Source organism: Pipistrellus kuhlii, unplaced genomic scaffold (genome assembly GCF_014108245.1).
Source record: "Pipistrellus kuhlii isolate mPipKuh1 unplaced genomic scaffold, mPipKuh1.p scaffold_m20_p_1, whole genome shotgun sequence".
Lineage (NCBI taxonomy): Eukaryota > Metazoa > Chordata > Mammalia > Chiroptera > Vespertilionidae > Pipistrellus > Pipistrellus kuhlii.
Window position 1 is genome coordinate 147,267,504 of NW_023425404.1, and position 24,138 is coordinate 147,291,641.

A 24,138-nucleotide genomic window follows, 5' to 3' on the forward strand; every position below is an offset into this window, starting at 1 on the left:
ACTTCCAATTCAATAGATTAATTGGTATGGGGACACTAGTTGCTATGTCATTCCTGGAAACTTAGACAACCCTTTCTGGCAACTCAGACAGTACAGCACAACTTGCAGGGATGGGAAAGACATTTGTGAGTAGGCCATTAGGTATGATAGCAGGAAGAGACCAACTTCCTCATTTGTCCCAGACCCATGTATTCCGAGAATGGGAGAAACAGGACCATATATTGATTGCGTTTTCAAAGCATGGTAAATGATCTCAAATAATTTGAAAGCTTTAAATGTAAGTGGCTTTCATTTCCATGTTTGTATTTAAATAATAAATATTATTGATGTGTCTGAAATTTCCTGATTGCACTCCCTATTTTGAGGTTTGTTATAGTTAATGAGGGAACTTTGAGTTTCAACCAACCTGTGCTTTCATGGCAATCAACATCACACCATAACAACTGGTACCTTTGAATGGGGAAAACATGAATGTCCACATAAAATAACCAAAGGATGTTGAACCTAGAGAACACCTAAATATCACATCAGACTAGCCGAGAATTGCAAGCCTAGAGAGATGAAATGACTCACTCTTGTCCTCACTCACTGATACAATTATATGTTGTATTCTTGCCAGGATTCTTTTTCTTTCTTTCTTTTTTATTTATATTCTTCCAAGTAGAATTTTTTTATATTGGTCACTCATCTTTTTATTTTTAAAAAATCTTTATTGTTGAAAGTATTACATATGTCCCCCTTTTTACTCCATTGATTCTCCATAGCCCTCTTTCCCTCCCTCCTACCCACTCTAGGCCTACATCACCTTATTGTTAATATCCATGATTGGTGTCTTCCCACCCACGCTCACCAAGATTCAACAGTATGTTCCATGCTTCTATATCTTTATTCACAGCCTTGTTGACCTGTGATGTGAGGAGAGTATCTGAATAGGAATATATATATATATATATATATATATATATATATATATATATTCCTATTTCTGTAGGCAGTAGTGCTAAGGACTCTTTTGTTTTTAATCCTGGACTGTTCTTGGATCTCTGCAGTGCTGCATATGATGCTGTCCTTGACAGAAATGTGGCCATTAAGAAGCTCAGCAGACCCTTTCAGAACCAAACGCATGCCAAGAGAGCTTACCGGGAACTGGTCCTCATGAAGTGTGTGAATCATAAAAACGTGAGTTGTTTTTTAAAGCTCTGATAGTGGAAGGTTGTGAGATTGGAGGGGAAAAAAAATTACTATGCCAACTTGAATAGGAAAAGCTTTCCTTATTTTACAATTTGTCTTTTAAGATAGTTTATCCTGCCCATACACTACATTTAATTTCATTGTCCTCATGGTAGCTTTCTGCTTAAAAAATCATCCAAAAACCAAATGGCACAGAGGGGATAAATTTGGTAGATATTTCCCTGTTATGAAATTAACCATATTTGGTTATTGTGTTCCAAATTAAGCGGAGAGCTCCATTCTTCTCCAAAAAAACAAAAAACAAAAACAAAAAAATATCCTATAGAACAACATGCAATGTTTCTTTACAATTTCAACTTAATTATTAACAGATGAAGATTTTTATCTTCTTTTTCTTATACCTGTAGTCTGGCAGTGGCCCCCACCTGTTGAGTACACACGCTTTGCTTTGGCAACTTGTTTTTGTAGGGCTGTGTAGCCATGCAGGGGGATATTTGCAAAGCACTTCAGAACAGGATCAAGAACATTTCTCCTTGGAACTCAATAGGGTTCAACCATTATGGAATTTTCTTCTCTTCCAAGTATAAGCTTCTTCACCCACAGGCAAAAGCCACTAGAATTCTTTCTACATTTTCATTTATTAGTAAGGATAAGTAGGAGATAATTCATTATTGTAATAATGACTATTATTAAGAAATAAAATATAATAAATATAGTACATATAAATATATAATAAAGTTATCCTATATAATAAAAGCCTAATATGCTAAGTGTCTGGCCATCCAGTCATCCATTCAACCAAAGTGTAATATGCTAATCATATGCTAAGGCTGCACAGCTGCTCATTATGATGTACACTGCCCACCAGGAGGCTGACAGTTGACTGGTGGACCAGTTGCTATGATGTGCACTGACCACCAGGGGGCAGATGCTCCAACTAGTAAGTTAACTTGCTACTGGGTCCGGCCCATGGGCAATATAGGGACAGACATGCCCTGGAGCTCTCCCATGGTCCCTCTTATGGTTCCTTCCTGGCCACCGGCCCCAATCAACCCTGAACAGTATTGGGCAAGACAGCCCTGAACAGCTCCAATTGTCAGCTAGATGGAGGGACCGCACCTATGCAAAAATTCGTGCACCAGGCCTCTACTTATATTATAAATTATTATACACCTGTATAAACAGTAACTATTATAACTCCCTACAAATTTTTTCTTAAGAAAATCCCACTGAATATATGAAACTAGAGGCCTGATGCATGAAATTGCATGCATTCCTTATCTTATGTAATTCTAGGCCTGGCTGGTGATCAGGGCTGATTTATGGGATGACTTGGTGGAGCAATCAGAGGGTTCCCTGTTGACATCCACCATGGCCAGCTGGCACTACCTGCTTGCTAGCCCTACCTCCCAATCATTCCACCATGGCCGCCAGTTGCCTTCCTTGGTGGGGCAACAAGCGGGGTGATTGAGGGGGCCCCCAGAGGCACCCGCCTTGGCTGGCCTGGGGCTTGTGGGCCGGAGGCAACTCTTGTGTTTAGTGTCTGCCCCCTCGTGGCCAGGGTGCACATAGCAACCAATTGTTCCACTGGTTCCGCCGTTTGGTCTATTTGCATATTAGGCTTTTATTATACAGGATTATCAATGTAAGCTTATAAATAAATGAATTTGTCATAAGGTACATCTAATCAATGGCACTAAGAAGAAGCAAATACATGAGTGTTTAGTTGAAGGATATTTAAAATACAAATATATGGATTTAGGCTCAATGGCTTCATTTCTCTTTTCTTCTATTACACTGTTCCAATGACTTTTTAGTTTTAGTCATTTGACAAATATTTGTTGAATGAATAAAATGTGCCAGATACAGATCTAGATATTCTGGGTACTAGGAATAGAGCAGTGGAGATAGCAGAGATGGAGTCCTGCCCATGTGTAGCTCCTGCTCCAATGGCAGAAAGCAGTCTACCAAACTGATAGGTAAAGTATGGAATGGCAAATGGTGATTAGTACTATTAAGTAAAACAAAGCAAAGAAGGAAGATAAAATTCTGGTGAATGTGGGGTGCAGTAGGATTATTCTTTTAAATAGACTGAGCAAGAAACGCCACTCTGAGAAAAGGAAATATTATGAAGTATGTACCCATCTTTAATTTTTCTATGCAAGGAATATGGTACTTCTAAAAAGGAACATAGAAATGATGGAAAAGATAATTCCCAAGAAAAGTAATTTTACTAAAGCAATTTGTTCTTTCAGTATGTTAGATAAAGAGAAGAGCAAGAAAACCGCATGACCTATACAATCTATTTTTATATTAGCAAAGAGCATGAGAAATATTATAGGCAATGGAAGATGGATGGATACTAGTATTGAAGCAACTATGTGGAAAAGTTTGATAGTTTGTGTTTTCATATGTTTATATTTTCCTAGTCCTCCTTCCTGCCTGTATATATAATAAATGCATTGCAAAGAAATTTCAACTTACTTGGAAATCATATTCCCCATTCTTGATGGGGAATTTTACATTTATGTGAAATATGGAGGTTCACAATTATGATACCTAAAAAGAAGTTCCACATTGAAATGATAATTCGTAAATGTCATCCTATTTGCTACCATCTTTTGTGTGTGTACGTATGTATGCAGCCATGCATGGTCTATAAAAGTTTATGGAAATAAATTCTGGAACTTGTTAACAGAGAGAAAGTTCACTTACAACCAAGTGTAAATTTCACTTCAGTACTTGTACTTGTAATATTAAGTAAAAGCAGTCAGAATGCAGAACTGTGTTAATGCTGTGGAAAGTGAAGTGAAACATAGATTAAGTACTTTACTAACAAGCTTTAATGATAGTTTGAAATGAATTTATTTTTTATGAATATTCCATACTGTATGGTTGCTGTAGTAGAGATGATCTTGGGTTTTTGGTATGTTATAACCATTGACATATATATGAAAATAATGGATGATATTATAATATTTTTTCTTAATAATTCCTCAACAAATGAAAACTACTTAAGGCCTAAAAGCATTCCTTAGAATTGATTGCTTTTCTTTTAGATGATTAAAATAATTATTTTATTTTAATTACTTCATATGTTTCTGTACCAGTTATTAAGTTTATTAATTCATGTTTTAAAGTTGTATAAATCTTAACCTTGTACTTATAAAATTTTTGTGAAATAGTTGCATCTATACTGTGAGTAGAAGATAGTTATTTATATTTTTTATTTTTATTTCTCATCACATTAGTGCAGAATAGTTAGCAGAAAGAACATTTTCAGTTATCTGTGTGTACAATTTATTTGGAAATATGTCAAAGGAAATTATTTTTAAAAAATTTACTTATACTAGAAGGTAAAATTATTTACTATCAAATATATAGCACAAAGCAGGAAACAATAAGTTTAATACTAGTAAACAAACTTTTGACAACTTTTTCCCATTTTTTACTAAATTTAATATTGGTATCATCCCAGATATACCTTTCCCCACACATACTATTGGATCATTAGTTTAAATAATATTTGAGTGTTAAATAGAAGCAAAAGAAACTAAATTAACAATAAAAAAAAATCTTGAACTAGAGGTTCACCTTGAATAAGAGGTTCACCTTGAATTAGAGCCCCACCTTGAATTGGAACACCACCCAGCTCACTTAGAGGAAAAACATGGCCTTGCTAAGTGTTGTTGGGTGTTTCACTGCTGCTCCCTTTTCTTACATGCTTTTCCTTCTTTGTTTAATGACCTTGTATTCTACCAAGTATAACCATACTCTAATGTAGTATCACAATTACATATCTTCTCTCTTTCTTTTGCCTAAGAATTCCAGCTTTTTAATTGTATTTTAACCTGAAGACAAACCATACGCCCTTTCTGAGTATGTTTTCCCATGTTCTGTGAGACAGTTCTAGAATTTTTTCCAACTTTTCTGTTTCTACCGTAGCACTAGAGTGTGACTTTGAGTTGGAAAAAATGCTAGTCTAAATATGCTTTTAAAATAACTCATTCTCTCCCTTTTTTCTTTCACTCTTTCTTCTGTCCTTTCCACTGTCTCTTTTCCAGATTATTAGTTTACTAAATGTCTTCACACCCCAGAAAACGCTGGAGGAGTTCCAAGATGTGTAAGTAACAAAACTCACAAAGGAAGGAAGAGTATAGCACTCTAATAACGCAAGGGAAATTGACAAAAATAAAATAGATGAACTCCCTTGCAGAGATCAAAGGAACATGAAAGCTGGCAGCAAATGAAAGGGATCTCCAGTGACAGGACAGAGTTTCTGTTTCTGGTGTTATTTCTGGTTCGCTGTGCTTTGTTGTTCCATGTTCTTGTTTCAGTTGGAGAAAGTATATTATCAATTATGTGTTTTTTGTTATTGTTGATTCTGTGAGTTATTTAGAATGAGTTAATTTCCTTTGAGAAATATCACTAAAGAGAGATCTGATAATAATTGTCTGTAATATTTATTTTTATGGTGCCTTTGATTTTGTGTAAGAAGAATCTACCTAGAAGTATAGTGTTGACAAGCAGAGGAGAGAAAGTGAATCATAGCACCTTATTTTGTGTAATATAGATGCATTGCATTTAGTGGAAGATGCTATTTTGAATTTTCTTATTTATAATCATAACTAGAGGCCTGGTATGCAAAATTTGTGCACTGGGGTGTGTGTGTCCCTCAGCCCAGCCTGCTACCTCTCCAATCTGGTACCCCTTGGGGGATTCTGACTGCCAGTTTAGGCCCGATCCCTGTGGCTGCTGGCTCCTAACCATTCCTCTGCCATCCTGATTAACATCTAACTGTTCCTCCCCTGCTGGCCCAATCACCCCCAACTGCCCTCCCCTGTTGGCCTGATCATACCTAACTGCCTTTGACTGCCTGATCACCCCTAACTGCTCTTTCCTGCTGGCCTAATCTTACTCCCAACTGCCCTCCCTGGCAGGCCTGATATTGCCCCCCAATTGCCCTCCTCTATTAGCCAATTTGTTTCTGATTGGTCAGTTTCTATGCAGTCAGTGTCAAAAATTCTGCCTCCTAGGCAGCCATTGGCTCCTCACACTTTACCCAGATTTGGTTCTGATTGGTCAGTTTCTATGCCAGTCAGCGTCTCTGGATCTGATCAGAAAGTCAGGGCTGATCAGCAGCCAGCTGGAGGCCTGGAGAGAAATGGAGACACAGCTGCTGATCAAGCCTGGAGCTAAAGAGAGAGGCAGGTGCTGATCAACAGCTGCTGCAGAGGCTACAGATCAGACCCTACTTCTCTCTTTAGGCCTCTCTCTGGGCCTGATTCGCAGGCCCCTTAAGGAATCAGTGCTGGGTCACTGTGCCTGCAGCTATAACAGTTAGTGCTGGGTCGTCATGGCAACTCGGCATTGACTGTAGGACTGACTTTCAGTTGGTCCAGCCTTCTGGTCATTGTGAACATGATGGACTCAGGGTTTTTATATATTAGCATACTTGGGAAAGAGTTTCAGGAAATTCAGGGGAAAGTAAGAACAAGACAAGTGTAGAAAATATATGGGTAGGAACCACACACTAATAAAATGCTTCTTCTATTAGCGATGTGTGGTAGAGTTAGCATGAGTTACATGCGTGCAAGACTTAGAAATTTTTCATATTCTTGATCCAGTCAAATGTGGAGCTTGGGAGTTAGAAAGACTTCCAGATTTAGAAGAGGATTCTGATGTATTTGAAGGATTAAACAGATTATTTGGAACTAAACTGTGGATTTGCCTTCCAGTTACTTAGTAATGGAACTGATGGATGCCAACTTGTGTCAGGTGATTCAGATGGAATTAGACCATGAACGAATGTCTTACCTTCTATACCAAATGTTGTGTGGCATCAAGCACCTTCACTCTGCTGGAATTATTCACAGGGTAAGAGAAATATAAAGAAGATGTTTTAGAGAAGAGAAACTAACTGTAGATTATTTTCTTTATCTATGGGACTTAATAGACTGTCCTTGCTCAAATACACTGTCCTTCCTCATTTCTTTAATGTTAGAACTAGCACATAATTCACTATTGTGTAGAAGGAAATTTTAGCTGTTCTGTAGTTGATGTTGTTAAACGTTATGTTTCAGCTCATTGAGAGTCAGCTTCTGAGAGACCTCATGTCTTCTAGTCCATGATTGGCAGAGGTCAATATGTGAAGTTGAAATAAGACAGCTCATTTATTCAGTTTATTTCTGACAGAATAGACAGCTGACCTGATCTGCTCTCCTGTCAGGCCATCATGAAATATAAGCTGAGATGTTTATGTTGCCATAAAAAGAAAGCTAACAGATGACGATACCCTACCACCCCCTCTAAAAACTTTTTTTAATATGAGCTTCAATTGTAAAGACGATAGTACAATTCTCTTCTGGGTTTAACAAGGTTTCTGATGTTATTACAAAAACTCTGAAAACTCACTGTAAACTCCTTTGGGGCAACAATCATTTGCATTATGTAGGGCTCTGCAGTAAGGGGAGGGGCCACCAGTGCTACTGCAGGATTACCATGTTGATTAAATAAGTAAATGAAAATCACAGGCCCCATGCGATGCTGGCTTTTCATTCCCTCTCTCGTTCCTATTGTCAGGATTTAAAACCAAGTAACATTGTAGTCAAGTCTGATTGTACATTGAAAATCCTCGACTTCGGACTGGCCAGGACCGCAGGCACGAGCTTCATGATGACTCCTTATGTGGTGACACGTTATTACAGAGCCCCTGAAGTCATCCTGGGAATGGGCTACAAGGAGAACGGTAGGGATACTTCTGACTCACAGCCACGGAGACTGTGAAGGAAATGAGTACATGTTTCATATGAGTACATAGCCAAGGACAATGTTCTCTTTCATGTATATAAATATTATTTTTAATAGGGCTGCCAGCTTTCGTAGTCAGAGTCTTGTTTTGTTTTTGTTGTTTATTTGTTTGTTTGTTTTAAAACATACTACTATGGAAACTCACTCATTAAAAATGTGAAGGATGCCTCCAAGAAGTGAGCTTTGCTAGAAGAACACTAAAATGTTATAGCCGCTCCCTTTTCTTACATGCCTTTCCTTCTTTGTCCAACTAAACAGTGAAATGGATACTATTGAGCGCATATGCTTTAGGTATTGAGGAAAAAATGCTATTTGAGTTGCAGATCAGCTCAGAGTGAGTGAGAAAATGGGAATAAATCTATTATATTTAACCATTTGGCTTTATGTCATATATCAGAGAGATGGCTCTAGTCCTAGGGAAAGACAATAAAAAATACACCACTCATCTTTGGAGTGAGAGCCTTTACAAATGCACAGTGAACACGTGACTAAAAATAACCCAGGTTGTTCATGTTGGATAAGAGTTTCTTTATTGTTTTAAACTGATCTGTATGTAGTATTTAGGATATCAGGCTTTTTTTTTTAATATAAATTCCAAAAACCAGAGAGAGAGAAAAATATTTTATACTACTGCTTTCATAAAGGAAACTTGTAGTCATGACCACTTCAAAAGAAAAGGTAAAATCTTCCAAATGTATGCCAATATGGTTTTATTGATTAAAATCAAAGATTTATAAGTACCTATCAGAAAGTATTGCAATATATTCTTCCCAAGTTATTTTGTTTTTTAAATCAAAGGTAAACCAATTTATAAAATCAAGGATCCACAGAGGCCGTCTGAATGTGCCTGTTATGGGTTGTCAGAGCGTTGCTGTACAGATGGTGATAATCTCATCCCTTCTCCTTTCCTCACTAGAAAGGGTTGCAAGTTACTGCCTCAGTTTTTTGGCATCTCTAGATCCGTGGAGAAACTGCACCTCGCACCTGTGCTGTTCTCCCACTTACATGTAGGAGGAATGTTATCATGCAGAAAAACCTGCTTGCTACATAAGGCATGTCCAGCTAACCCGTGCACCTAACCCTGCCTTCCTTCCCCAAGGATGTTTCAGACTAATGTTTTTGCCTCCAAGTTCCCCTTGTCCTTACTAAAAAGCTAATTGGAAGAGGAGAAAGACTGGGAAGAGAAGGTGAAGCATGTTTGGTTAACAAGTATGATAAATATATGAATTTAACAATTTTAAAAATACCTTTAATATTCCTTTTCACTTTAATTTCAGATGATTCTATGAAACATGTGCTAATTAATGTTATGTTTTTAGAAAAAATTCAAGTAGATATTTATTTATAAGAATTATTTATGAAGGAAAAACTAAGTCCTAAAACCAGGGATTCGAATACTTCTGCCTTAAAACTATGGTTCTGGCCATTTCCTAGTTTCTTGGATTGGGTTGCACGTACAAAAAAAATGTATTCCATGTAACTGAATAGGATAGACAATGGAAACAGCCACTGTCTGTGTTAATGAAGACATTCTTGGTTAGTTGCTGCTTTTCCATTTCACCGTTTCCTGGCACTAAAGTCTAAGGCACCCATAAAGTAATTTTTAAAAATTAAATTGAGCTCTCAAACTAGACATTAGACATTGATTATGTAATATTATAGTGCTGATTTTAATTCACCTTTTTGGTCAACTTTTGGAGGGAAACAAAAATTGTACCTTCTAATTAACTGTTCTTTTTCCTTCTCCTTCAGAGATCAATTATCTTAGTTAACTTTCCTTTCCTCCCTTTTCTTCACTTCCCTCTCTCCTGTTCCAGTGGATATATGGTCTGTGGGATGCATTATGGGAGAAATGGTTCGCCACAAAATCCTCTTTCCAGGAAGGGACTGTATCCTTGTACCTTTTGCTGCAGCTTTACATGTCTTGTTCTCTCTCCCTTTAAACACCTAACAGTTTTACCAGGAGAGTAAAGATAGAAGCAAAAAGTTGGGTAAGTGGTGTAATTGTGATTTTTTTTTAAGTGATGGTTTCTATAATCTGACCAGTACTGAAAACTATCTACCACAATGATTTAATTACATTTCAATGGGCTTTTTTGTTTTTAAATTATTTTGTATAAATCTAAGTAGCGGTGCTATTTTTTCATAAATAAGAAAAGCAACCAAATCCCAAATTATTAAAATATACTTATTTTTATAATTAGAAAAACAAGCCACTATTTGCAAGTATTTTCCATCTGCTTTCTAAAACTAATTTATGCTTCTATAACACTTGGGCAAGCTTTTGTCTATAGCTTCATTCATTTGAATTGCTCTTGACACTATATCCAGTCTTAAATAGGTCATTATAGCATTTTCTTCTTAAAACATGAGATTCTACATTTAAAAAGCATAATTATTATTCAAATTGCTGGGTGCCTGGTGGGTTTAAAATAGGCCTCTCTCATTTGACTTGGATATGTGACTTAGACATAGATAATTACTTTTCCAATGAAATGTAGAATTTTTAAAAGCAGTGTTGATTTGAGTTCTACCACTGAGTCCTGTACTAGATTTCATCAGAAATTCCTTGGAGTGATATTTATGAGCTGGAATTATTAAATGAGCTGGTATAGTTCTGAAATGAACAAAAGCTTACACTCTAACAAAGGCACATATTTGTCATTGGAATATACAGATAATAAAGTTTACATATTAATAGAGAATATACTTTTTAAAATACAGAAATACCCTGCTAATACACAATAGTGAAATATAAGTGCAGCAAAAGTTGAGAACTTTCACAATGATAATGGAAGATTGAGTTCAATATATTTACTATATATGACTTTTTTTGGAAATTACCAATAAACATGTAGTCCATAACACTATTAAATCTAATATTTGAGTAATAAGAAGGCTCTGTTAAGGAACTCTTTTACGTAAGAAAGATTATGATTGATATTTAGTAGAAATAAAAGAAGGAAAGGCCTATAATAAAAGAAAATTGGACTCAATAAGAAATTAATGCCATATTGGACATATATTTATGTGGACATTTATTTATTCTGCTGGATATTAATGAGATATTCTCTAAATTCCAGTAATAATGTAAGAGTAATGACATCTTCTAGACCTATACTGCCCAATAGGTAGCCACTAGCAACACGTGGATATTCAGTATTGGAAATTACAGCTAGTCTGAATGGAGATTGTTATAGGTGTAAAATGTATACTAGGTTTTGAAGATATAAAAAGGAAGCATGTAAACATCACATTAATCATTTTTATGTTGATTATGTATTAAAATGCCATTTCATTTTACTTTCCATTAATTATTTACATTTTGAGGATCAATTTTTTATTCGATGCAGTTGATTTGAATAATATTTAAAGTTCATATTTATATTTAAATGTACTGATTTCATACAAAAGTATAAATTTTTTTCCCTTTGTTCTTTTGCCTTTAGGGTATAACACATTTCAGATTTAAAAAAAAGAAAATTTCTCAATCAGTACTTAAAGACATCTATTTCTATAAAGCATTGTTAATGAAATACAAAAAGTCACAATGCCTCATTTCCATGTGACATTGTTGCAGTGTCTTTGATTTTTTATTAGCATGGTTCTCTATCTGATTTAGCTCTTCAGACTTTTTTTTTCTTTATTGATTAAGGTATTACATATGTGTCCTTATCCCCCCATTACCCACCCCTCCAAACCCCCACTCATGCCCTCATCCCCCTGTTGTCTGTGTCCATTGGTTAGGCTTATATGCATGCACACAAGTCCTTTTGTTGATCTCTCCTCCTAACCCCCATCCTTCCCTACCTTCCCTCTGAGGTTTGATGGTCTGATCGATACTTCTCTGTCTCTGGGTCTGTTTTTGTTCATCAGTTTATGTTGTTCATTATATTCCAGAAATGAGCGAGATCATGTGATATTTATCTTTCTCTGGCTTACCATAGCTAAGATTTAGAAACAGCTCTTCAGACTTTTATCAGAGTTGCTTTTTACTCATTTTAACAGTTTTAATGTCAATAAAATGAGAAAGAAAAAGGACATTTTCAACCTCTTCAGAAAACAAGCAGGCAAAAGATAATAGTACCATATTAATAATTCTTTATTCTTCCAAAAATTCTTCTCTTGGACTTTTTTATTCCCCCCTTTTATTTTAGTTTATATTTCAGAAAAAAAAATGTTTGTAACTGAAAGTAAATTGCGCAAAAATCAATGTATAAAATAGATATCCTTAATAAGTTTGATCCTAGAAATTGAATACATCCTACTACACAAAATGTAGATTGTGATAAGGGCTTGCATTCTGAATTCCTTCATCTCATGTGATGATTATGGAGAGTGGTCTTTGATAGTCTCCTGCCATTTTTGATCATGAGCCTATATGAGGACCTAATAGTAAACAAGAAAGTTACATAAAGACATTTATAGTGGAAGCCATTTTGCTTAAGTTAAATTCTACTTAAATATGGGTAAATAATTTTGAGATTAAAATGAGTTAGAACTGCATCTTATTGAAAATGTATTAATTTGGATTTAAATCCTTAGTTTATTTTGCCTGTAATTAAAGTTATAATTTAACATTGCAAGTCATTGCCACAGTTTTAAAAGGAACTAAACCATAGAAATCTCAATTAAACAATGAGGTACACATAATCTTTTTTTTTTTAGTGGAATTGTTTCATTAATGTTTACATAAAATTATTATAATTTTATGACTACAGTTTTCTACCAAGAATCGAGATGTCAGAGAATTGAATTAATTTTACTAAACAATGATTGTCAGACACAAGTTGAGGGGCTGATGGAGACTATGTATCAGAAGAATCATACCAATATTTTAGCATTTAAATGATTCTAGCATGTACTGGAAGGAATATAAAAGATTGGTATATGATAATTGATACCTTGTTTACTTCCATGGTTCTTCAGAGACTTAAAAATAAAAAGGTTATAGGTTTTCTTAACTTTCACTTAGAATTATTCAGTTTCTCTGAGGCTAAAAAGTGTTTGATAATACTTTATCTTCCCCTATCAACATCCAACATTATTCCTCTCTCTCCATAAAACTTCTTAATACTAATTTTTCTAATCTGAACCTTAAGCAACCTTTGACAAATTGAGAAATCTTTTGAAATTATTATTTATGCCTACAGTGTTAGCTATTTTCCTACATTGAAACTGGCTATATTTGAGAAATATTTTATAGGTTTCTTAACTATTGAAATATGACTCAGATGATATCACATGATAGATTTTTTATTACTAAATTAAAGGGTTGGCTAAATGAACAAATAAATATACATATTTGCTTTTGCAATTTAATAGGTTGATAATTTTTTAATATCCAAAGTAAATAAAATACTTAATATTTATTGTATACTTAATTTATACAAATGTATACTATTACACACTTGATTTTTACTATAATACTATGATTAAAACCTATTATATTTCATACATGTATGTTGACATAATATGTATTGATAGTATTAGCCAAAAGTCTGAGGCCCATGCTGAATTCAAGCCAGAGAGCAGTAGCTATGCCGGGTCAATTATTTTCTTTACATAATCCAAATATCACATGAAGTATGAGTGACTTCACATTTCATTCAGATTTTGTTTCTTTTATTTATTTTTATTTATTTATTTTAAATATATTTTATTGATTTTATACAGAGAGGAAGGGAGAGAGATACAGAGTCAGAAACATCGATGAGAGAGAGTCATCGATCAGCTGCCTCTTGCACACCCCCTACTGGGGATATGCCCGCAACCAAGGTACATCCCCTTGACTGGAATCGAACCCGGGACCCTTCAGTCCCCAAGCCAACGCTCTATCCATTGAGCCAAACCGGTTTTGGCAGATTTTGTTTCTTTTAATAAGAACTCACAATAAAGCAGTTTGATGATGTTTTGTTTTGTTTTGTTTTAGGACTAGTCACTTACTCCTTTCATCTATTGTACTTCACACACAAACCAGGGCTTGCCATTTTCTTTATTACTGAAGGCTTGTGTAATACCAGTATACTTTTCATGATTTCTTTCCTTAAGCCTGCTTCTTTTAGATATTCTACTTTATTTTCCCTCAATCCTACTTCACATGGTAGCACCTTCTTTTAGCAAGACTTATAATGTTCCTTGGCCAGTTTTCTGGACCTGGGTGATATTAAAGACAGGTACACCATCCTTAGACCTCAAATATATTATCTTTGATTAATGCTCATAGCTGAGCTGCTAAAACACCACCTCTTGCTTTTCTGTCTGAAAATATGAGAAATTTCAGTTAGAATGAAAAGATATATACCTATAACCTTGCCAAGGAGCCAAGTTGTTAGGAAACTGGTAGATGGTTTTTTAAAATATATTTGAAGAAATAAAGAAAACACTCTCAAAGTAATTGACTGTCATATCTTTTCTAAGCTCAAACATGAAAATTAGGAATAATCAAAATAAACTAAACAAAAATTGAAGATTGTGGATGATTATCTACAGATAGCATAGATAGATGCTCTTAATCCTTTTATCTCCTTGAAATAACTGCTTACTTCCTAAAAATTTGCAACTAATACATTCCTATAGTTCCAATCTATTCCTCAATAAAAAGATAATACAGGGTTATCTCAAACAATATATAATTTTGACTTTAAATAAAGTTGGGAGGTAAAAACCCAGTAGTCATTCTTTCACATTCATAAGCAAATTGCATATAATAATGAACATAAAGATTATTTATTCATTATTTCTCTGTATTTGTTGAAAATAATATATTTTCACCAATAACATGTTTACTATTCTTTTCTTTTATTATTAGTTAGAGAAAATCTGAGTGAGACAGGAATCACTAGAATGGAAACTAGGGATTTTGAGGGATCTGAAAAGATGGAAGTACTTAGTTATAAGAGAAAATCTCTTCTCCAATGTGGTTAGAGAGGACCAGAGTCCACTAGAGGGCAGGAGAAGGCATAATGGTCACAAAAGGAGATTTGAGAGCTCTACAGCAAAAGAGGCAGAAAGTGACACAGAGAACCGACTTCTGGGGTGGAACAAAGGCAAGAAGCTGAAGAGCTGGATCTGCACCCTTTAAGACACACGTGTCAAACACAAGGCCCGCGGGCCAAATCCGTCCCGCCAGGCCTTGCAATGTGGCCCGCACCGCGCTGTCATCACTGCACTCCGCTGTGTTTCCATCACAATGACAGTTTATGACTGTTCAGTAAACCATTCGGCCCGCGATTTAGGCTGGATTTTAGATTTTGGCCCCTTCTCTGATTGAGTTCGACACCCCTACTTTAAGGCCTTGAACAGGAAACATTATGTGCTATCAGGCACAAAGCTCTAGTAGGGCCCCAGACATTCTCTGTCTCCTGGAAATATGTTTGTAGAAAGATTTAAAAGCATAGTGTATGTTTATATCTATCTAAGTTCTATAGAAATGATATTGAGTTATTTTTTAAAATGAAGTGAGACATTGAGGGGGGCCTGCAAATAATGAAATGCATCCCTTAGTCATTTCTGTAACATTCCATTTAAGTTGCCCTTGCTCCATTTGGTCCTTAGGTCAGAGGTCATGAATGATGATACCCGCTATGGGACTCTTCCCTTCAGCCCTCAACTAAGTCTTGAGCTCATGTGGGCTATAAGAATGGCTTCTGGTCCTATTCACTTTAGTCCTGTGACTTACCTCCTACATGTCAATTTACTTTGTAAAATACCTTCTTTGCCTAAATTACAGGATTGTGGTGATGAATCATTTGATACATATAAAACAGTAGATATTTACAAACATACTCATATCTGCAAATACCTTCAAATATAAGTAACTCCAATTTAAAAAAATATATATTTTATTGATTTTGTACAGAGAGGAAGGGAGAGAGATAGAGAGCTAGAAACATCAATGAGAGAGAGTCATCAATCAGCTGCTTCTTGCACACCCCCTACTGGGGATATGCCCGCAACCAAGGTACATGCCCTTGACCGGAATCGAACCCGGGACCCTTCAGTCCCCAAGCCAACGCTCTATCCATTGAGCCAAACCAGTCTCAGCAGTAACTCCAATTTTTATAGTATAAAATCCTTTGGGGGAAACTCTAGCCCAAATGACCTTTAAATTGAATTAGATAAGCCATAGAAATGAAAATAACTAAAAGGCCACTTAGAGTAAAAAGTAATTCTCTCAAATGATGAGAAACCAAATACCCGTGAATCATAGAACAGGAAAAGAAAAAGAATGAATTAATTACCATTTACTGAGGCACTTTTGCAGGTTAATGTACGAAATGAAGTGAGGACACACTTGGATCTGAAGGAACAGGTGTTTAATTTGTTGATAATGTGAGATAGCCAGGGCCAGCTTTACTCTTTGTTGATCAGAACATAAAATGTTTAAAGTAAAATATCTTTTCACCATTAGGATTTCTTTAAATTACTATATACACCTCAGAATTACATGGATTTTCAAATATGAATTTTTTTTTAAAAAATGTGATGCAATAAAAACATTATTTAAGTGTTTTATGGCAGCATATTTTGTAAGTTCATTAATCTATAAATTCATTTATAATATAATTATAAACTTAAAGCTTTCTTTTTTATTGTAAGTTCCTCCTTTATTATAAGTTTCCATGGATATTTCTGTTTTGTAAAAAAGCAAGTAAAACTATAAATGATTTTAAAATTAACAATATGATGCCATATAAGTTATAAAGAAAGAAAAGCAAGTCAAACATATTGATTGAAGGATAAAATCTTCCTTTGATTTCCTGTCATTAGAATATTTATGTTGTGCCTCATGGATATTGTTTCTTTTTCTTACTTAAATTCACATGTGCAAAATATGGACCTTCTAAATTTATTTATGCATAAAGTAGTTTTTTATAATTCCATTTTGCATCAAAGTTTAAAACAATGTGCTTTTGGTAAATATCTAGATGAATTTTTAACTTTTGAAACATAAGTGTTTCAAAGAAATAGTGTTCTTGTTTTAGAAAACCATATTAAATTTTGCTATTGTACTTCGAGGTATCCAAGAAAATGTATCAAAGTACATTGTCTGAATCCTATGCCAAATGAAGGTATAATTATGTTAAGGGGGAAAGCAGTGTGGTTTAAAAATCGTGTTACCAGAGCCATGGAAACATTTGTCAGGATGCTGAAGCTTACGTAATCCAAAAAATATTTTGCTGTAACAACCCAAGTCATTACACAAAGTGCAGAAGCAGCAATACATTGCTTTTTAAATTTAGATTTAAACTGCCAGGGCCTACATTATATTATTTCTATTATCTTGGGTAAAAGTAGAAAAAAAGATAACATGGAATAATTTAATGCCTAACAAATGACATGACATCTGATATTTTTATTACTTGGAAAATTAATTATCATATTTTGTTAGCACCAAAATTTACTAAAATTCATTTTAAGGAAAGTGAGTCAGCTTATAAGTGTTCGAGTTGCAAATGACTCTGCTTTCTGCCCTTGGGAAACAGATGATGGGAGAGGGAATGTAATGAATCAGAATAATAAGAGCAACCAGAGTTCTAGCTGGGTAGCATTACTGTACAAGACTCTCATGGAGACCCAAATTCAGTTCCTAAGCATGATTGGATTTGCTAATTTTTCTTAAGGTTTTCACAATTTCTCCTAAACTTTTCAAGATATTCACTGGAATATCTTGAAAAGTTTGTAAAATACTCCAGTCACCTTGATAAACATGAAATTTGGTTCCATGGCTTTATTTTGAAAAATACACCTGTCTTGAGTAAATGAAAATTCATATAAACTCATATGCACATACTCCACTTTTGTAATTCATAATAATAGAGTGCAGCATTTCCAGGCACAAGGCTTAGCATGTGGGTGTCATAAGCATGGATAGGAATAATGAATAGTGAGCAAAGTTAAATGGAAATTAGAAAAGTTTCCAGGGTATTACCACCTAGAAAAGATACATTAAAATACAGAAAATGGGATAGAATGTATATTCACCAGTAGTTCAGATATAGAGTTTATATCTGTGCATAATTTTTATGCAAAATCTCATGACTCATTAAGTCTATTTTGGGTTCTGACATGAAGATACATTTCCCAAAATGTTCTCCTTTTACTTTGGAATATCTGTGTCTAGCAGAGTCACACAAAGGAGAACTGGCAGATATACAGTTACTAATACCAGTTATTTAGCCTAGAACTTTCTAGAACCAATTGAGATTAGCACAACATAGTGACTGAAATTTCCTTTAGGTAAATTGTTATTGTTGATGCTGTTGTTTAAAGGTATATGGGAGAAGTGAAAAATCAATGGCTATTAGTCTGAAAGATACAATTTACCAGTTTTAGAATAGGAGTGTTCAGGGATCATAGATTCTATTCACATATTTAAAGGCTATTATTTGGATGAGGGAATAGGGTGATTTATTCCTGCTTAGATCATGGAGAGAAGTTCCATAGAGTCAACTGTGGTTTAATGTGTGGAATGCCTTGTCAAGTGCTCTCAGTAGTGAGAGGATCATCCAATGAGTGGTGGGTTTCCCTCATTGGAAATATTTTTAATTATGGTATGTAAATAAAACATGTAATATAAATATAAAATAAATGACTTTCATATGCATAATTACAATATACATTTAATTCATGATGATAATGATAACTAACATTAATGGAGACTTACTATGTACCAGGCAATATGAAAATATGTTTATCAGGCATAATATTTTCAAAGTCTATTAAAAATTCTACATAAATGCTATTTATTATTTGCATTTTAGAGGATGAAGTTGATATTAAACGAGATGAAGTAATTTGTTGAAGGTTTCAGTTAGAAAGCAATGGAATTGGTTCTGCACCAGGAAAAAAAAAAAAAAGAGCATTTGCCAGAGATATCACGTTGAGTTTTTGCATTCCATAAAAACAGTGGAAAGAGCCGAAACCGGTTTGGATAGAGCATCGGCTTGGGGACTGAAAGGTCCCGAGTTCGATTCCGGTCAAGGGCATGTACCTTGGTTGCGGGCACATCCCCAGTAGGGGGTGTGCAAGAGGCAGCTGATCGATGACTCTCTCTCATCGATGTTTCTAGCTCTCTATCTCTCTCCCTTCCTTTCTGTACAAAATCAATAAAATATATTTTAAAAAAAAGTGGAAATAGATGTTTTCTAAGTTGCAAATAGGTTTGTGGCAGAAACAACTTTTCTCCAAACATTTGAATAGATAAAGGCAAGGGGAATCCCTGCATAATGAGTTTTTATCTCTCTCTATTTTTTTGTCTCTCTCTCTTTCCCAGAACCTATTGTAAACATACAGATACACTGTAAATAGCAACTTAGTCAGACTGGTCAGTTTGGATAGTATGATAAGAATACTTGCAATTCAAAAAACAAATATCTTTTCAGAAATTTTTTCCTTTTTTCTTTAAATAAAAAATTATCACAATACCAACCTCTTGTGAGGCAGGTACTATCTGGAGTTTCAATGCATTCATATTAAAGGGGTGCACAACTGTTTGCTCTATCTTTCCCTGATATTTTTGCATGTCACTTGCTTTACTAAAATGGAAGCAAAACAAATTTGCTTCCTTAGGTATGCTTATCACCTTCAAAGCTGTAACCATTCCTTTGCAGTGATCCCTGTTTAGGGAGTTAAATCAAACTGAAAACTTTGAATCTAAGTGAGATTTTCATCACAGTAGAAAGAATCTCTTGAGGAATTATTTTTAAAATATATATATTTGTATTGATTTCGGAGAGGAAGAGAGAGGGAGAAAGAGAGAAACATCAATGATGAGAAATAGTCATTGATTGGCTGCCTTCTGCAGGCCCCATACTGGGGATCAAGCTGGCTATCTGGGCATGTGCCTGGACTGGGAATCGAACCCTGACCTCCTAGTTCAGTGTTCTGCAAACTCAGTCAACAGAGCAGCAAACTTTGTCTCGAGAGCCACAGTTTGCCGATCGATCACTGTCCTAGTTCATAGATCAATGCTCAGTCACTGAGCCATGCTGGCCTGGCTCATGAATTCTTTAAGGTTACTGCCAAATTACAAGATGAAATTTGAAGAGTATGTGCAGCAAAATTGTAGTGTGCTGCTATCTTTACCTATTTGCTCCCCCTTCAACGCCCTTTTATCTTCTAGGTTATTTCCACTCCTAAAACTGACCTCTTTCTCTTTATGACTTTTCAATAGGAGCAAGTAGGTAACCAATTGCAGTTAAAGAGAGAGATTTCACATTTTTTTTTTTTTTTTTGCTTCACCTTTCCCCACTTTGCCCCTTCCTGTGTACCCTCTGCCTGAGCTTCCTGGTTTTAAGTTCTGGATGATAACTGGCAATAGAGGACATTATAATTTCACCTTATAAATTTTAGGTTTCTTTTGATTCACAGTTTCCAGAAGAAGTATCAGCTCTCTGTCATGTTGTTTATTTCATGTTGAACTGTTTTGTTTTGAAAGCCAGCATTCCTTACTCTTACAAAGCAACCATGTTTATAAGGCAAGGCTCCTGTTTAGAAATATCCTCCTTCGATGGAACTGAGCCAGCATATTCCAATGCATTCATTCTTGAACCACCATATCACCTCATGAAATTTATTCATATTTATAAATGAATAAATGTGTCTTGTGAAAGAAATCCTTTCTTTTGACTTGCTGGCAGCCTCCCCCCCTTGCCCCCACCCCCAATGCAGTATACAAAAGAATAAAAATTAACTGATTTGCAGGGTTCCCATATTAACACAATCTCAAATAATTTACAATACAAATCAGTAGGATTCTAGGAGATGGATGCTAATTAGACCTTTTGAATCAGAAGCTGTTCATCATTGAATTATAATTGCAAAGTAACATTATCACGCACTGGGTATCCCTGAGTGGTATTGTTACTTTAATTGCATGAAAGAAGGGGCCCTGGCATTCTCCCCCTTTCGCTGTTTTAAAAGATTATGAATGATCACAAGACTGGCCTCTAATTCAATCAGTGAAAGATTGGACCATTGCTCTGTGGCATGGACCATCAAGTGTCTTCATTGATTTGCTCTTCTATTCCTGTCTTCTTGTTTATCTCCATGTCATTTTTGTTTTCAGTTGACATGTGGTCAGTAGGGTGCATCACGGGAGAAATGATAAAAGGTGCAGTGCTGTTTCCTGGCACTGATCGTATCCTTCTTAGCAGCCAGTGTTCTCTGTAGGTGTTATTTTCAATCCATTTCCTTTGGTTTGATTATACTATTGCTGATGGGATACATTCGCTGCCCTTACAGAGACTCCAATGTCAATATTTACCAACTAGCATCATGGTACAATAACCGTGTCTCTTAGCAAAATCTTATGTGGATAATATAGTATCAAATATGAAGCACAGAGCATGGTATCAAAAGGTCTGTCTTAACTCAGTTCTATGAAACTCATAACAGTGATTTATGCTTCTCTATTGATTTTTGTTGTAGATCTTTCAAAATCAAGTTCTATTCATAGCTAGATAATAAATGACAAAATATTTAGTTTTAAGATTTATGCATCTATATCATAGGAAATACTCACTTGGCATAGAACATTTAACCAGATAGATTTATGTTCATTTACAAATACAATAAGTTTATTTTAACACATATTGAAAAAGTATGCATGTGTATTTTATTTTTAAACTGATGGTCTTCTAAAGTTCTTTTTCTCATTTACTTCATTCATAGGAATGATTGCTCCAATTCCTGCTATTATTTTCTTCATGTAATTAACAAATGTAATACATAAAACCTCATTAATAATAATTATATAAAACTAGAGGCCCAGTTCTGAATTCATGCATGGGCGAGGTCCCCCAGCCTGGCCAGTGATTGGGGCTGATCAGGGCCAAGCCAGTGGGGGAAGGATTGTGGGAAGTTGACTGCATTGAATGCCTGTCACCCTTGTGGTCAGTGCATGTCATAGTACTAGCTAGTCATCATATATATACTAGAGGCCTGGTGCATGAAATTTGTGCATGGGGTGGGGGTGTTGGTGTCCCTCAACCCAGCCTGCACCCTCTTCAATCTGGGACCCCTCAAGGGATGTCTGACTGACTGTTTAGACCCGATATATTCCTCTCACAATCCAGGACTACTGGCTCCCAACTGCTTGACTGCCTGCCTGCCTGATTGACCCTAATTGCTTCTGCTTGCCAGCCTGATCAACCCCTAGCCACTGCTGAACTGGCCCGATTGCCCCTAACTGTCCTCCCCTGCCAGCCTGGTCACCCCCAACTGCCCTCCTCTACTGGCCTGGTAACTCCTAACCGCCCTTCCTTGCCAGCCTGGTTGCCCCTAACTGTCCTCCCCTGCTGGCCTAGTCACCCACAGTTGCCCTCCCTACAAGCCTGGTCGTCCCCAACTGCCCTCCTCTGCCGGCCATCCTGTGGCAGCCGTCTTGTGTCCACATGGGGCAGCCATTTTTGATCACATGGGGGCGGCCATTTTGTGTGTTGGAGTTATGGTCAATCTGCATATTACTCTTTTATTAGGTAGGATATAGACTAGTGGCCCAGTGCATGAAATTTGTGCATGGGGGGGGGCGTGTTTCCCTCAGCTCAGCCTGCACCCTCTCCAATCAGGAACCCCTTGGGGGATGTCCAATTGCCAGTTTAGGCCTGATCCCACAGGCCTGTCTGGAACTGCTGGCTCCTTACTGCTCACCTGCCTGCCTGCCTGATTGCCCCTAACCCCTCTGCCTGCCTGCCTGATCACCCCTAACCTCTCTGCCTGCCTGTCTGATTGCACCTTACTGCCCTCCCCTGCCAGTCTGATCTTGCCTCCAACTGCTCTCTCCTGCTGGCCTGATTTTGTCCCCAACTGCCCTCCCCAGCTGGCCTGGTTGCTCCTAACTACCTCTACCTGCATGATTGCCCCTATCTGCCTTTTCCTTGGCCCCCACTACCATGGCTTTGTCCAGAAGAAACTCGGATATCCAGATGATGGCTGGTTGACCCAGTCTAATTAGTATATTACTATTTTATTAATATAAATAGATTATATAGAATAGGATTGCTTAAATGGGGGTAAAAGCCTTTTTTATCAGGAAGAGATGCTCCTGGCAGACAAAAACACATAATGCCTATATCTGGACTGATAGCCAGCCATATGCACTATACTGGCAAACTGGTCATTAAAAAATTTAACTGCTTTCTTACAGCTTACATCAAACAGATGTTGTCCTTAAAACCTCTCCTCAGCACCCACCTTAGGTTCTGCCTTTGCAGTTCACCCAGATTAGGTTCTGATTGGTTGGTTTCTATGCCAGTCAGTATCAGAAGCTCAGCCTCCTAGGCAACCATTGGCTCCTCACAGTTCACCCAGATTTGGTACTGATTATTTGATCTCTATACCAGCCAGTTTCTGGGCCTATCTCCAGGCCTGCTCAGAGAGGTGGGTCTGATCAGCAGCCCTCATGGAGGCCTGGAGAGAAAAAGAGGCATGGCTGCTGGTGAAGCCCGGAGAGAAAGAGAGAGGCAAGGGCTGATCAACAGCTGCCATCGAGGCTGCAGATCAGACCCTGCCTCTCTCTTTGGACCTCTCTCTAGGCCTGATCTGCAGCCCGCGCCCCCCCCCCCCCCAGCAGTCAATGCTGAGTAGCTGCACCTGCAGTAGCTGCACCTGCAGTGGCGGCACTTAGTGCTGGGTCACTACGGCAAACCAGCACAGACTGCAAGACTGACTTCTGTCTTGTTTGTTTGAGCCTTCAGTCATTACGGACCCTGGGCTTTTATATATTAGGGTATCTGAAGAAATAAATTTATATCATTTATGTTATTAAAAGGCACCCTCTCTTAGGAAGCAATTAGTTAGCAAATAAAAATTCTGAGTTTCTGCAGTATTTAAATATATGTGAAATGAACATTTGTCCCCTGTAAATTAAAATGATTGATTTTCATTACTTTCCATATGTTTTTATTAAAGAAAATCTGATTGATTTTTACAACTGAATTATTAAATACAAATTAACGTTTTTTAGAATCTATTTCTTGGGAGAAGTTGCTGAGTGATTAGTATATGGGTGTATAATAACTTATTTTTAAGTGAGTTAACTATCTTTCTACACTCAGTCATTGTCATTAATAAAATAATATATCCTCATCATACTAAAGATAATATCTCTTCTTAAATGATCATAATTCAAAA

At 36.3% G+C, this 24,138-nt stretch overlaps 1 protein-coding gene across 8 annotated transcripts in view; it reads left to right on the forward strand.

The window, feature by feature from the left end:
- MAPK10 (mitogen-activated protein kinase 10) overlaps positions 1–24,138 on the forward strand; it is a 260,366-nt gene that overhangs the window by 180,584 nt on the left and 55,644 nt on the right. For 5 of the 8 annotated variants that reach the window (XM_036455812.2, XM_036455421.1, XM_036455733.1 and 2 more), the window contains exons 5-9: positions 1,050–1,179; positions 5,256–5,314; positions 6,930–7,068; positions 7,774–7,939; positions 9,819–9,890. In XM_036455812.2, coding sequence (XP_036311705.1) covers positions 1,050–1,179; positions 5,256–5,314; positions 6,930–7,068; positions 7,774–7,939; positions 9,819–9,890 — 566 coding nt within the window. Of the gene's footprint in view, positions 1–1,049; positions 1,180–5,255; positions 5,315–6,929; positions 7,069–7,773; positions 7,940–9,818; positions 9,891–21,073; positions 21,146–24,138 lie in introns of all 8 variants that reach the window. The other 3 variants (XM_036455909.2, XM_036455654.2, XM_045571017.1) reach the window with 2 other exon arrangements.